At 40.6% G+C, this 15,207-nt stretch overlaps 1 protein-coding gene and 1 long non-coding RNA gene across 2 annotated transcripts in view; one reads left to right on the top strand and one right to left on the bottom strand.

The window, feature by feature from the left end:
* Window positions 1-15,207, top strand: part of LOC127964884 (NACHT, LRR and PYD domains-containing protein 12-like) — a 1,383,583-nt gene that overhangs the window by 1,223,824 nt on the left and 144,552 nt on the right. The window contains exon 39 of the mRNA XM_052565314.1: window positions 5,661-5,834. Coding sequence (XP_052421274.1) covers window positions 5,661-5,834 — 174 coding nt within the window. The remainder of the gene's footprint in view (window positions 1-5,660; window positions 5,835-15,207) is intronic.
* Window positions 1-15,207, bottom strand: part of LOC127964951 (uncharacterized) — a 153,693-nt gene that overhangs the window by 69,752 nt on the left and 68,734 nt on the right. The gene's annotated exons all lie outside the window — the stretch shown is intronic.

Here is a 15,207-nt window from a genome sequence, read left to right as displayed (position 1 = left end):
TCCCCAGGAACGACTTCACCCTGTGGACTGAAGGAGTGCAGCCATCGTCTTCCATCAAGTCCCTCTTTGACATTTTGGCAATGACCTCGACCTTCTCCGGGTCAACAGCAACACCGTCACCGTCAACGATGTGTCCGAGGAACTTCACAGACCTCCGTAACAGATGGCACTTTTTTGGACTCAACTTCAGGTTATGCTCCTGCAGCCTCTGAAAAACAACCTCCAATCTACTGAGAGCCTGCTGTTCATTGGGGGCAAAGATCAAGAGGTCATCTAGATAGCACAAGAGACTGCTGAAGTTAAGATCACCAAAGATACTCAGCATCATCCTCATGAACGACGCGGGACTGTTGCAAAGCCCCTGCGGCATTCTGTTATACTCGTGCAGGCCTAGTGGTGTTGTGAAGGCGGTATACTTTTTGTCCTCCTCATGCATGGGAAGGTTATAAAAACCAGACGTAAGGTCCATGGTGCTGAAGACAGCATTACCGCCAAGGGCAGCCAAGCAGTCCGATTGATGGGGCAAAGGATGAGCATCCTTGATGGTTCTCGCATTCAGCCATCGAAAGTCTGTGCATATACGGAGATCGCCATTTTTCTTCCAGACCATCACAAGTGGGGAAGCATATTCACTCATTGATTTCCGTATGATTCCCTGCTCTTCCATCTCGGTGAGAACTTGACGCAGCTTTTGATAGTGGGCTGGCGGCACTCTGCGATACGGAAGACGGAAGGGACGGTCATCAGTGAGGCGGATTCTATGCGCAAAGCCCTTGGCTTCTCCACAATCAAGATGATGCTTTGAAAATACATCCTGATATTTCTCAAGCAATGTCACAAGTTGGAGCTTGGTGGAGGGGCTCACTTCACAATGGTCAATATCGACATTTCCTAGACCAGACTTTTGCAGCCTGTCTTTCAGGGCAGTGTTGTCATCCTGTTCAACATGAGTCACTTTAACAGAGCCAGCGTCACTCTGACAGGAACCCTGGAACAGTGTGAGGTCTTCGGCTGCAACACAAGTAGAGACGTCTGCAAGCTTGCTGTTCTTTCTCAGAGTGAGTGGTTTGTCTGAGATGTTGGTGATTTTCATGGGGTCCAGCCATCTCCCCAAAGTGGTGTTAGCACTCTCCCCACCATGATGCCGCGAGGCACACACCTGGAGGTTGTAGGCTCCACCATAACTGTGCTCCCAGGTGACTTGGGCACATTACTTGGCAGTCTCCCCCACAGCAAGTACTCTTGTTTGGGAAGGAGAGTCACCGCCTGAGTTAGCTTCACTGTCCCTACTTTTTCCGGCACATCTTCACCTCTCCATCTCGTGAGACTTGTCATCATTTCCAAGAACTGTTCGCCGTCTGAAGACCCTCTTGTATTGCTCGAGATAAGTGTCCAATAACTGTTCTCGTTTTTCAGCTGATGCAGCACACATTTCAACATGTTGGTTCCTACTATGATGTCATCTTTCTGACCAGTGACCACCAGAACTGGGACCATGCACTTCACCCCATACAAACTTAGTTCCATATCATACATACACTTGGGGCTCACCTGTACTCCTCCACAGCCAACAAGGATGATGCGCTGCGGATGTTCTTGCTGTTGGGTCAAGACGCTGTCTGATAGAAGTCTCTGTTCTGCCTCTTCACTTAACGTGCAGGCCATTGAGCCTGTATCGATTAGCCCTTGCAACTGAGCACAGGCATTAACTGTCACTGGTGCGTAAAATAACTCACTGAATGTCTCGACTGTGTGAATATTCTGAACAATTACTGTGCAATTATCAGACATTGCTTTACAAACATTGACATACATCTCCTTCAATTCTTCACTCTCATCAAGGGTTGACGTTTTGGTGCTCACACATCCCCTTCCCGTATGTGAGCTATCTAGTTTAAACTGGCTCCACCTTGCTCTGGGTTAGGCGGTGCTTGCGCTGGCTGTGGCCTGGTGTTAATTCTTGGCCGGCGCTGTTGGCACTCCCTCTTCCAGTGGCCGGGCTTGTAACAGCCCATACAGAGGTTTGCCTGTCTACAGTGCGCAGTAGTTGAATGTTCAGCAGACTGACAGACTTTACATCTATTCTGAACAATGGCCGCGGGGCCCCTGCTCGGTGGCACAACTGCTGCTGTCTGTGCCGTCTGCTCCAGCACACGGTTCAACAAGCCAATGAGAGACTGGATGCAGACACTCTCGGTCTGAGGAGAAGATGGGAGCCCCATTGCCTTCGGGTGGCTTGTAAGGTCTGTGGAGTTATTAACAGTGGCTGTCTCTGTTGCTAATGTCTGAGCATGTATACCAATGTTCTTTGGCCGACAAGATTTGGCTTGAGACATTGTTCTGGCCTCTCTTTGATGTTCAATGAGATGTTCCTGAATCTCATTTGCCGTCCACTTTTCAGCTGTTTTACACTTCAGGACACTTGCAAGAGCGGGGTCAGGACAGTGTTTCACCAGCATCATTGTGACTTCGTGAGAGGGGTCCTCAATGTTTCGCCCCTGCCTTCTCAGACACTCATCCGCGACATCCACAGCTTTATTCAAGCGTATCCAATAGTCCATGGGACTTTCTCCAGCCAAAGGAAGCGTGTTGTAAAAATCTGCTAAAGGCATTGAAGAGTAGGTTACCTCGCTGAAATGTTGTTTCAGAAAATCAAAGACGAGCTTGGAGTTTTCAGCTGGCTGCAGCGATGGCATGCTGCGCAGGGTAACTTTTACAATGTCTCTAGCCTTTCCCATTAGTCTTGACATTATCTCCTGGGAGTACTCTTGCGGGTGTATGCCCCTCTTATTCAGGTAAACGCTCATAATTTCTTCCCACTCATGCACTGTGTGTTTGTCCGTTCCATCACCCCTGAAGTACGGCGGCTCTTTGACATCTGTCTTCATAACTAACTTAACTCCAGTCATGTTCAAGTCAGACTGTCCATATCCTAAGTTCATGCTAAGTGTAGGAGTGGTTTGGCTATCTGCACTACCAACAGATCTCTGTAGTTGGCTAGCAATGTTCTCTCCTATTTCGTGAGCTAACTGTGTGATGAGACTTCCTAGGTCTGCAGAACTCACATCTGGACTAGACACTGGCTGACGTGGAGAATATTCATCTGAATGTGCATGAGTATATGAAAATACAGGACGGCCCACTGAATTAATGCCACTTCCAATGTCTGGTGCATCTCCTAACCTACTCATGTGTGGTGCGGGAGAATGTTCATCAGTGCGTAAGCGTGTGGACGAGAATACAGGTCGACCTAGTACACCAGCACCTTTAACCGGCGTGCTTTCCACCCTACTCATAAACCTACCCCTCCCTAGGTTTACTCCCACTGCATCCCCAACACTAAGTGGTGTCTGCACATGCTTGCCATCAGTCATTTTGAAAAAAAAAAAGTTGTAATGTGATAGACTATGATAATAATATGTGAATTACTAGTACATGCGAATATGGGATGCAAAAAAAACAATGTAAAATGATACTAGCTGAGATAGAGGCAATTAAAAGTTACAATTTACACAATAATATCAGCCCTTGTACTTGTCAATGTCCCAAAAGAGATTCCTACTCGTCACAGCAACCACCGGCGATCACCCTGGCGATGATCTGAAGCGGAGATATCAGGGTCACGGTACCAATGTAGCCGGCGTGGTCTGCACTTCGCCGACTACTGCGTTGTGTTCTGGTGCACTGATGACAGGACACCGACTTTCCTCAAGGCACTTTATTCGGCTCACTGTTAAATTTCAAAGAGAGCAATAATTCAGGATTCAATCCTCTAATTAGAATCAGCCTCTCTCAATCACGTAGAATGCAGACTGAGAAAAGAACGCTAAAATCCAGTATATGACCTCACACCCAATAGAGGGCGCACATACACAAAAAAATAACTCTCCCAATACCAATAAAACTACAATGACATAACTGAACAATATAGTATTTTGGTGAAATAAACTCACAAACAATAGAAAATAAAAGATAAAAGGTTGCAAAAATATATGTCATTCTTTGACCTGTTACATTAGCATTAAATATATTTGCTGCATCCTTTTTAGAACACACAATGGCTTTTTTTTTGCGGCTCGCATCAGCAAAGCATTGCATCGCCATAGACCGCAAAACAAGCAACGGATGGCGGGCGGGTGCGGCTTTGAAATTTGCTCTATGATTTCCGCGAAGCAGAAAACGAGGACGGAACCTCGAAATCCAGTCATGAAAATGAAAGTTGCATTTTAATCTGGACAGTCATGGAATTTGCCAAAGTTAGCATAAAATAATCAAATCAAATCTCCATATGGACCAGTATTTGTAAATGTTAAGCCGCAAAAGTTGTTTAAACTATAAATCCGTGTTCTGCGCGTCTCTGTGTGAATTAATGAATGGCAGAGACGTGCAGGTTTGTTTACTACATAGACTGAAGCGCATGACGCTTGCATTAATTTCAGCATCTGAGCTTCAGAGTTCTCTCTCCATCAAGCGATTTGAACTTTTCAGTTCATCTCAATGGACGCACAGCGCACCTGTATTTGATGCTCTGTTAACTCTTTGTGAAGGCGCACGACTCACCATCGCTTTACTGATAGCGCTGTTTCTCACACATGCAAAGAGAGAGAGCGCGAGAGTCTTACCACGCTTAAACAACACGCTATATGTAAACTATTCTTTGTTGTCTTCTCCTGTCAAAATAATGGAGTTCATTTAGAATTATTCATATTCATTTTCGAACAAGCAGAAGACATACCAGTTTCTCCGGTAGTGGGCGGAGCTAATGCGCAAATGGCAATGGCTTTTTTTGCAGCTCGCATCAGCAAAGCATTGCATCGGATGGCGGGCGGGTGCAGCTTTGAAATTTGCTCAAAAAACGTTGGCGCGGATGATGAGTTTTGTGACAGATCTCCTTAATAAACGGAGGTCTGAAATCTCTGCCCCTTTACCGATCAGAGCGCACGCTGACACGGAGTTAACCCGCTATCTCCAAGAACAACCCCCATCCCCCCCCCCCCTAAATGCAGTTAGAAATACCAAGGGTTCACACAAAACAAGGGGAGTCCTCCTTTAGTTACTATGCTGCCCGCAGTTGGAATCAGCTTCCAGAAGAGATCAGATGTGCTAAAACACTAGTCACATTTAAATATAGACTTAAAACTCATCTGTTTAGCTGTGCTTTTATTGAATGAGCACTGTGCAATGTCCGAACTGATTGCACTATATTTTCACTGTTTTTTTTTTTATATTTTATTTTATGTAAATTCATTTTCAAACTGTTTTAAATTCATTTTAAATAAGTAAATTTTTTAATCATTTTAAAAGTTTTAAAATTGCTTGTTTTACTCTTGTTATTATTTTTCTTCATTATTATTTTACTTTCTTTTATGTAAAGCACTTTGAATTACTATTGTGTATGAAATGTGCTATATATATAAACCTGCCTTGCCTAATGTTTCCAATCACATGCCTGTATTTGGTTAAAAATCCTGACAGTAAAATAAATAATTTTTATTTTTGAATGATGCTTTAAATTATTTATGATCATGTTTTTTTTAAATGCTTTAAATGTCAGTCCATTGATGCATCACACATTGATTTGTTCTTTCTCTTTACTAATGGATTCACAGCTAAACTGATCTGATCTGAGAGAGTGAAGAGTGTGTCATTGTTCTCTACAGGTTGATTGATTGTGACGTCACAGATGAAGGTTGTTCTGCTCTGACTTCAGCTCTGAGATCAAACCCCTCACACCTGAGAGAACTGGATCTGTCTGGGAATAAAATAAGAGATTTGGGAGTGAAGCGTCTCTGTGCTGGACTGGAGGATCCTCACTGTAAACTGGAGAAACTGTGGTAAGATTATAAAGATTATATATTGCTGGGTGACAGGGCCTTTAATTGGAGTAAATCATAGATATTACTGAATTCATGACAAATATAACAAACTTAATATTGTATTTGTGTCACATAGAAATGCACTTGACAGTAAAGCATTGATTTTGAGCTAGAATGCAGGAAATCTATTGATAAATAAATTCTGTCATCATTTCCTCACCCTCATGTCAATCCAAACCTGTGTGACTTAGTTTCTTCTGTAGAACACAACAGATATTTTGTAGAACGTGACCAAACCATTTTGCTTACCCTTGATTTCTGTATGGACAAAAATTTCTTGAATTCCTGAAATTATCTTCTTTTATGTTCCACAGAAGAAAGAAATTCATACAGGTTTGAAATGACACAATTTTGAGAAAATGACAATTTTCATTTTTGGATGAACTGACCTTTAAGAACTTATTTACTGGTAATATTTAATATTTAAGTATGCTAATAACGGTAACATTTATAATAAATATATCTCTATTGTACAGTGTTAATGACTGCAAGTTAAATTACTATGGTGATGAATTAACAAGTCTATGTTTTGTCATTTTCCAATTGACCTCGTCATGAAGTTTAGATTGTGGTGTCTGTTTTCAGCCAGCATCACTACAGAAGCTTTAATGTTCTCATATCACACCACTGTAAAACACAATTCTGTGTCACATCTGAATGGATCAAGACACTTGTGTTGTTGATCACTTTACTCCTGATGACCAGTACATCCCTGTCTGTGGGTCACAAGTCAGACTCTCTGACCATTAGACCACGACTGCCCCATATACAAAGCTGCCAACTCTCACACATTCAGGGTGAGACTCACACAATTGACCCAATTCTCACGCTCTCACACCACACCCCCATATTCTCACGCAGACTCGTGCAGCAGTGAGGGGAAAATATCATGCCTCATGATCTCGCAAAGCAATGCGCAGAGAGACCAGACAGACAGTGAAGTGAGTGTTTTGTGACAATTGTGAGGGAAATACACAATTTATTCCCGTAAGTCAGCCGTTCTCCCTCCCATCCACGGGCACCACTGTATAAACTCTGGCCAGCCCTAGGATGGTTTGCAGTGGGCACTATTAATTTAAATGCAGAATGTAAATTCACAATAGTTTAAGTGAAAAAAAAGCCACCAAGAAAGATTTGCAGATATTTGCGCCACCAGAGTAGCTTCCCTTTTCCATCCCCCGTCCAATCAAAACACAGAGTGTGCGCATACATCACGTGATGGTCTAGACTAGTGCGCATACGCATTTATAATAGCTGCGTCCGAAATCGCATACTTCCATACTATATAGTAGGCGAAAAACAGTATGCGAAGCAAGTAGTATGTACGAATTCTTAGAATTCGAAAAACAGTAGGCGAGATGTACCCGGATGGCCTACTACTTCCGGCCGAATTCCGTAGTATGCATAGGATGGACACTTCTCTATCCCATGAGGCACCGGGAGAGGACTCGTCATACTCATTTTCGAAAATAACGGCAAATCGTGACGCCGCTGTTTTGAAGTGTAAGTACCTTATGGATAAACGCTGTTCATTGTGTTTAAAGTGTACTTGTTTAACATAATCCAAGTAAACGACTGACTTGTTAAAGTTTTACATATTGTAAACTGATGAGACTATTTTGTAAATTGAGTTTAAAAATATGTTTAATAATCATTATCGATCAGAGGCTGTGCCTCAGCTTGTTAAGGCTGCTTTCTACAGACGGCTCGTTAAGTAATTTAATGATATAAAGTTACAAAATGTTAAGTAATTGAAACGAGTTAAATTACATTTTACTAGTGTTTATATTTTGATTTAAAAAAATTGTTGGATAACTTACAAGGCAAACTATTGTTAATAGGTGCCTCAGTTTGATCATAAATCATCAGTAATGTGTAAATCCTGTTCTGATGTTACAGAGACTGATGAACACAATCTTGTTCTCATCCACTGATTAAACCCTACTCACTGGAAAGCATAATTCAGTAAGTATATAAATTAAAATTAATCTTAACTACACACACTCTTTACATGTATTTATGTTAGGATCATCACTGATTTATGCTGTTTTTTTTTTTTTATTATAATCTGAATTTCCAGGTATTTCCAGTTGCTATTTTGTCAGTTGCAAAGTACTTAATAGCAAATAACTTTTGAAGCAGTTGTGTGCACTGATTTTGTAGCAGTTTCCAGTTGTTTTTTAAACAAGCAACATCTTAACATCTGAAGAATGTTGTCTTGAGAATGGGTGCCACACTTTAGAGAAATACCCATACAAATTATTATCTTTATGTATTTATTTATTTATTTTTTATTTCTACATGGATAAGAGCACAAAGCTTCAGACAAAACCACATTAACATTTTCATAAAGTAGTATAATAGAGCTTAAAGCAACAGCAAAAGGGAATTTCTTAAGACGTTTCTATAATAATGTCAGGAAAATAAACTTCAGCAGCTTCATTTCAGTAACTGTAGATGAGGACTTTAAATTTGGGAATCAAAAATGAGTGAAAAATCTAAAATATACCCCAGGGATAAAGTAATACATATTATAAAATTAAACTTGTTGTAAATATGTTGGTATGCTATGTTATGTGATATGTTTCTAGATTTTCAAATTGTAAAATGTTCATTTTCAACTGTAATATGAATTCCCAGTTATGAGTGTAATATACTTATGTGAATATATAAATACACACACGTTTAAATTTAAATACTTACATGTGTATTAATACATATTTCTGTGATTTTTTTTAAATAGTATTTATATTTCTTAAATAACTAATATATGTATATCTTGATTTGACAGTCTTAAAATTACCTTCACAACTTACACAAGCTGAAACAATAGCACTATGAGAACATGAACTGATTTGCAGAGTCTTAACCTGTTCGACTGTCCTACAGGTAATCTGCTCTTGAAGAGCTGCACACGGTCATCTGGTGGGACACAGCTGTGGACAGATTGTCCCGCACATGCTCTCCTGTGCTGACTTCTGTGTTTTGGGGTTCCAGTGTATCATCGTCATGATCCTCTACAATTTGTGGATCCGCAATGTCCTCATTCAGAAGACGGAGGTTGTGGAGCACTGCACAGCGTGCAACAACATCTGCACAAAGGCAGAACTCACTTCCAGGGCCTTGAAGAAGAAGATGGAGCGCAGCTGGTCTTCATCATCCTGAAGGCTCTCTCAACAATGTTCTGTGCGTGAGCATCATTGGTGTTGAATCAAAGCTGTGCAGGATTCTGTTCAGGCTCTCTGTCTGCTGTGATGAGGCAGATGTGTGCACTCAAACAAGGATACCCACCATCTCCCAGGATGTGTTTTCCTGCAGGTGGATAGGCCTCCAGAGTTCTTCAGCACCCTGGCATCATACACAGACCCAGGATACTCAACAAAGATATCAAGGTACTTCCCATGGTGGTGACCTGCAGCTTAACAGAATGAAACCGCTTCCTGTTGAAATAACATTAGGCTTCACTTGCTGGAGGTTCAATTTGTATGTGACAGCCATCTATTGTGTCAGCTACCAGAAGAAAACTGCTTCCACTGCCTCCAGGTCATCTGTGGTGGAGAAGGCAATCAGCCTCCTCAAAATCCCCATGACAGACCTGACCTGCTCATTCTGTGCACAATGTTATGCAGCTCTTGGATGTCGAAGGCCAGTGACAGCAGCCTGTATGATGCTGTTCACAGTCTGTAAATATGTAGTTTTTGTTTTTTAGAATAAAATTTCAATAGGTTACACATTTTTTAGCTGATATATCTATATCTAACTATATATATTTACATATGTGTGTATATTGTCTATAATGTATATATTATGTATGTATTTATGTATATATTGTGATGTGTGTTTCTGTGTATATTTCTATAATGTATTTATGTGTATATATGTGTGTGTGTGTGTGTGTGTGTGTGTATTTGTCTAAGCATTCATTCAAGTTTATTAATTAATTTATGTTCGTTTTGTGTAATTTTATTTGTATTTATTTATTACAATAAATTACTTTATATCCTTACATAAAACCAGGCTGTCATTCTGTTCACAGCTGTAGGTGCTGTTAATCTGAGGTAGAAAATTAAAAGCTAAATTTATATTTAGTAAAGGATTTACAAGCTGTCAACGAAGGCATGATCTGCGAACAGCTGACCGACGCCTGCTTTGAATTGTTAATTCAAACGACGTAAAAACGCAGACGAAAGCGGTAAGAAAAACGAAAAACATCACCGATGTTCGCTCAGTAGATTGGGCTCGTTAAATTTACGCGCTGTTGTGACGACGTATGTCACGTGACAATGTCAACATGGCGGATGTAGTACGTCCGAATCAAGGGGCAAGGAACTCGACCGGAAGTTGAAGTCGGGTGGGGGCTGCCATCTTTTAGCAGAACTTCACTTGCGTTAGCATTCCCATTGACTCCCATTCATTTTGGCGTCACTTTGACAGCGAATAACTTTACATCTGAGGCGTTTAAAGACTCTGTTTGTCCATTATTTATTTCTTAAGATACACGACAATGTATAAAGGGCTCCATTACCTTCTATGTTACATTATGGCCCCGTATAAACAGTTTTTGTAAAAAATAGGCTAACGATTGCGTCATAACCACTCGGCTCTCTGTCGCATTACCGTACAGACAGGAGGAGAAGCTCGCAGGCAATTAACTTAATATGGCATACTGGCGTTACATTTTAAAATACTATACAAAATAATTAATCAGAATACTTACTCCTGCTCACTCACGACAAAGAACTCCCCGCTCAAGCTCGCCGTCTCTGCAAGATTAACGATGGCAGTTTGCACGCACAGCTACTAGAAGATTTACATCTGTCAGACAGGTTGGTGACGTCGTCAAGCTTCGTTTGAGTCTGCGCGTCAGAAACGGAAGTGCTAAAAAACGCTAAAACTGGGCTTCATTTGTCTCAGTTGAGGTCCAATGGGGTCGCTGTGTCCATTTCTTTTACTGTCTATGGTCCGAATTCCATTCATACTACCCACATTCATACTATATAGAACGTACTTTTCTAACGGTCGAGTAGTACGTTCAAATTCAAATGTAGTACCCAGTACGCAGTATTCGATTTCGGACGCAGCGAATGTGTTCTTTCACTGGAAATTTAGAATTATACAATTTTTTCAAGATATGGGGCAGAACATTTATAGATCTATATAATTTATATAATTTCAAATGGTTACTATCGCACGAAGAGTGACGTTTTACTCCAAAAGTCAGCATATAATTACAGTTTTGATATTGATTTTATACAACAGCTCAATAAACAAGAAGTTAATATCAAGAGACTTATGTTTTAGACAACATATTCCCTGTTTTTGCTCTATTTCTAAAAACAAAAATCATTCCAAAAACAGCACTGTTTTGCGTCTCTGAGCAACATGACAGTGATTCATTCCTGAATGAATCAACAGTTTAAATGATTCGGTTCAATCGCAGCGACTCACTTATTAACAGTGACTCGCTGCCAGCTACTGGCGGTTTTAATTTCACATTTAAGGTACCTTTTCATTTTTTAAAAAATTTTAAACATCAGTTTTCAATGTTTTATGTTTAAAATATCAAAGCATTATTTATTCATTTGTAACTGCATGTTAAAGTACTCCATGTCCCTCAGAGCTGGATTAAACAGTGTGTAAAAACATGTAAATGGCTCTTCAGATGCAGCTTCTGTTTTCTTTGCATTGCAAAGATCAATTTTGTTGATACTGATTGCATTTGCTTGGTAACAACCCATGCAGGACGTAACGTTACACATGTTTATTCAACGAAGCCTTTTTGAAAAACCATAAATGTATAGGAAACACATCCCACAGCGCAACCACCTGAGCCCAACTTCAGTTTACTCATCACCTTGACTTTAACTGTGTCTGTAGATGGCACCGCAGCCAGACCGATATACACAACACAGACCGGAAGTCAACTTAGGTCCAGGCGCGTACGCCCGATGAAACCGTCTATAGATGATTGATAGATTAGAAATATTAGACAGAATGGAAGGTTAAATGAGTTTGAATGGTCTAGAAATAGAACATAGAATGGCAGTTAAATGGAGTCTAAAGGCCTTCAGTTTGTTTACATTTGAATTTTGACAGTTGGAGTTTGAATAGTCTTGGCTCATCTGAACATTTCCTCAATGTAGGTCTGTGGGATTTTGATGATTTTTAATCTTCATTTTTAGGTAAACTGTAAATCATAATTAGAGGAGCAAGTGAGTGTTTCTCCAGACAGATCTGTGCTTATATCACTATGAAACAATATCTCACATTCAGCTCTGTGTGTCTGTTCAGTCCTGAAGCACATGACAGTTTCAAACAGCAGCATTGAGCATCAACAGGCAGAAATCTCATTCTATCAGAAGCAGTTTGTGACAATGCTTGTCATTATATCTCCTCTCCTGCTCTGAGACCAGAGTCAATAACAAACTACACACACTTCAACTACAATTAACACCGTGTCATTGTTCTCTACAGGTTGAGATATTGTGACGTCACAGATGAAGGTTGTTCTGCTCTGGCTTCAGCTCTGAGATCAAACCCCTCACACCTGAGAGAACTGATTCTAATGTGGAATAATCTACGACAATCAGAAGTGAAGTTACTCTCTGATCTGAAAGATGATCCACGTTATAAACTGGAGACATTAGACTACTGTGAGTATATTATTATTTAAATCTTTTAAAATGGCCAAAGTTTAGTAACAGACATATTTGCAGAATATAAGATAATAATTCAGCTCCACTTTAGTTTCTGTACTTTAAACTGTTTAATTCTGTGATGATCTATGAATATATGAATATGTTCATCTCCTCCAGTGTCTCTGTGTGTAAATGATAAAGAGAGAGTTGTTGATCATTCACTGTTATTAATCTATGATCAGTTGTTCATCAGATCAGAGTATGTGAGCGGAGTGGAGCGTCAACAATTTCTCCTCCGCGCTCCGATCATTTAATTATCACTCCGCTCCGCTCCACTCCACACTCACTGTGAATAATTAAGTGTTGTAGTAGTCTACGTGTTTAAATCATGCTTTCAGCTGAAAATATTCAGTATTTAGAAGAATCAAACATCCTTGAGAACTATAACTTCCCGCTCATGTCCATATCGCCGTCATAGCCTTCACATTCTTTCTGATTTGAGTGATCCTTATCTATCAAGTTAGCTAAATATGTTTAACATGTGATTTCTTGCTAAATATCCAGTTATATTACGGGCTGTTGGCATGAATTGTACTCGTGACGGAGCGGTGCTGGAGCGATCTTGGAGCGAGTGAAAACCACGACGCTCCGACTTTTAAAAGATCTGCTCCTCGCTCCAGTCAAAATCACACGCTCCACTCCGCGCTCCGCTCACATACTCTGATTCATATCTCTGACTGTAATATGAATATCCTGTGTGTTTCTGAGCTGGATCTGCTGATGTGATGTGACAGCAGTAATGTCTCATACTCATATCTGACTGTCTGTGTGTTTTATTGTAGGACTCTCAGTATTTAGACGTCAGTTCAGTTTCCTCAGGTTCAGCTGATGGTGAATAAGAGCCGCTACAGGAATCAGTGATGTGAAGTTAAATGAATGCATGGAAGTGTAATGTGTGGAGCAGTGTTGATGAACAGAAGAAACAAGCTTCAAGGAAACTAAACTAATTCAGCAAAAGACGTTTTTATCCAAAGGACATTAAGAAAATAGTTGATATGTTTATACAGCACTGAAAACCAAGAAAATCAATGTGATATTTTCAGTGATGGGCTTATATCCTGAGCTGTCCAGATTTAATATAGATCATCATAACTGTGTATCCTGAAATTCAGAAATAGAAAACTTATCACTTGTACATTTTCTTATATTTTAATCCAGTCCAACATTTGAGTGTGTAACTTTTGTATGTATGTGTTTATTTTTATTAAAATATGTGTCATTTGGAGAAGAGGGACTCCACTTGATATCGTCATGATACTGTAGTGATATGATCAACCATTTTTTTGGGAAAGTGGTACATTCCACCTGTATAAAAGGGGATGTGATTGACATCCAGGTAGCATGTCATTTGGGGGTCACGGATATGACGTCATCTTGTGTGCGCCGTGTTTATGTCCAGCAGTGTGGCTGAGGATGCGGATAAACTTCTCTCTCTACAAACCTCGAACTCGTACGCCAGTGAGTGCGCGGGTCGGTGTGAGTTATTATCTGCAGGTATGTCACATGTGTATGTCTCATATAGGTGTACATGTAGGTGTTTGCTGGGGATCCTGAGGCGGCAAATTTTGCATTTAACACGTTTTGTGTTTTTAGTGACACGGGGGGCCAGGAGGTGTTGCAGCAGGCTTTTGTGGTCTATTTGAGAGTATTTGCACGCGTTTCAGTCTCGGCACCGGAGAGCTTCTGGGCGGGGTGGACTGTCCTTCATTGTGCCTGCTAATTCTTTCAACTACTCTTCTGCCATTTACTGGACGGTGAATGTTGTGGTACTGCATACTTTGATCAAATTGACCGACTTAATTGTAGCGCACTGGGGGGTTACCGTGACAACCGGAACCGCTAGCGTTCCCGGCCTGAAGTGACTCATCGCCCTCAAACTAATTTGACTTTAACTTTGTGGGGGGTAATTACAGACGAATCATTAAGTGTTTGACGCAACCATTGTGTTTAACTGCCGTTTCTCTGTCAGACTAGTTTCTTTTGAAATTGCTTTACTTAAGATTGTATTTTATTTTGTTTGTATGCATACTGTGACACGTCACAACCTGTTGTGTTGCCCACAGTCTGTGAGTACCAGTGAGTGAGGATTGCCAGTGACCTGGTGTCCTTGTTTCCGTCAGGCAGCGAGTGATAAGTGTTTCTGACAAATAATAACCTGATGTGCATATGTGACTGTGTATGAATGTGGGTATTTTGTTTCTTATGTTGTTCTGTTTCCTTTCCCTTCAGAATTGGGGTACCAGTCCTAGCCAGTGTCGTGTGTGGTGGTGGTGTGGCTGTAGGTTTGCGGTGTTCACAACGTGGGTGATGATGCTGTGTGGTTAGAGCACAAGTGTTTGCTGTGGTCATTGGATAAGTAACTTGAGTCCCCCAGTTCTGAAATCGGAAAATTGTTTGTCTTTCATATTTTTATGATCCATGCCTATCCCTTTTTTTAGTGCTTATTAAAATAATAAATTGTGTATATATAAATTAGTGATTTTGAATAAATTGTTGAATTCTGTGTACTGTGTCTGATATCTGTCTCAGCCACCACGTATCTGTGTGCTGGTGATACATTTGTATACCGGTAGGTCCCCGGCCAGTTTCCGGGGTGGCGTAGTCTATATTTCTTGCCATAGTTGGCGCTGGGT

This window comes from Carassius gibelio, chromosome B9, assembly GCF_023724105.1.
Source record: "Carassius gibelio isolate Cgi1373 ecotype wild population from Czech Republic chromosome B9, carGib1.2-hapl.c, whole genome shotgun sequence".
Lineage (NCBI taxonomy): Eukaryota > Metazoa > Chordata > Actinopteri > Cypriniformes > Cyprinidae > Carassius > Carassius gibelio.
Note: the sequence above shows the minus strand (reverse complement) of the source record. Positions and strands in the feature narration are given on the sequence as shown.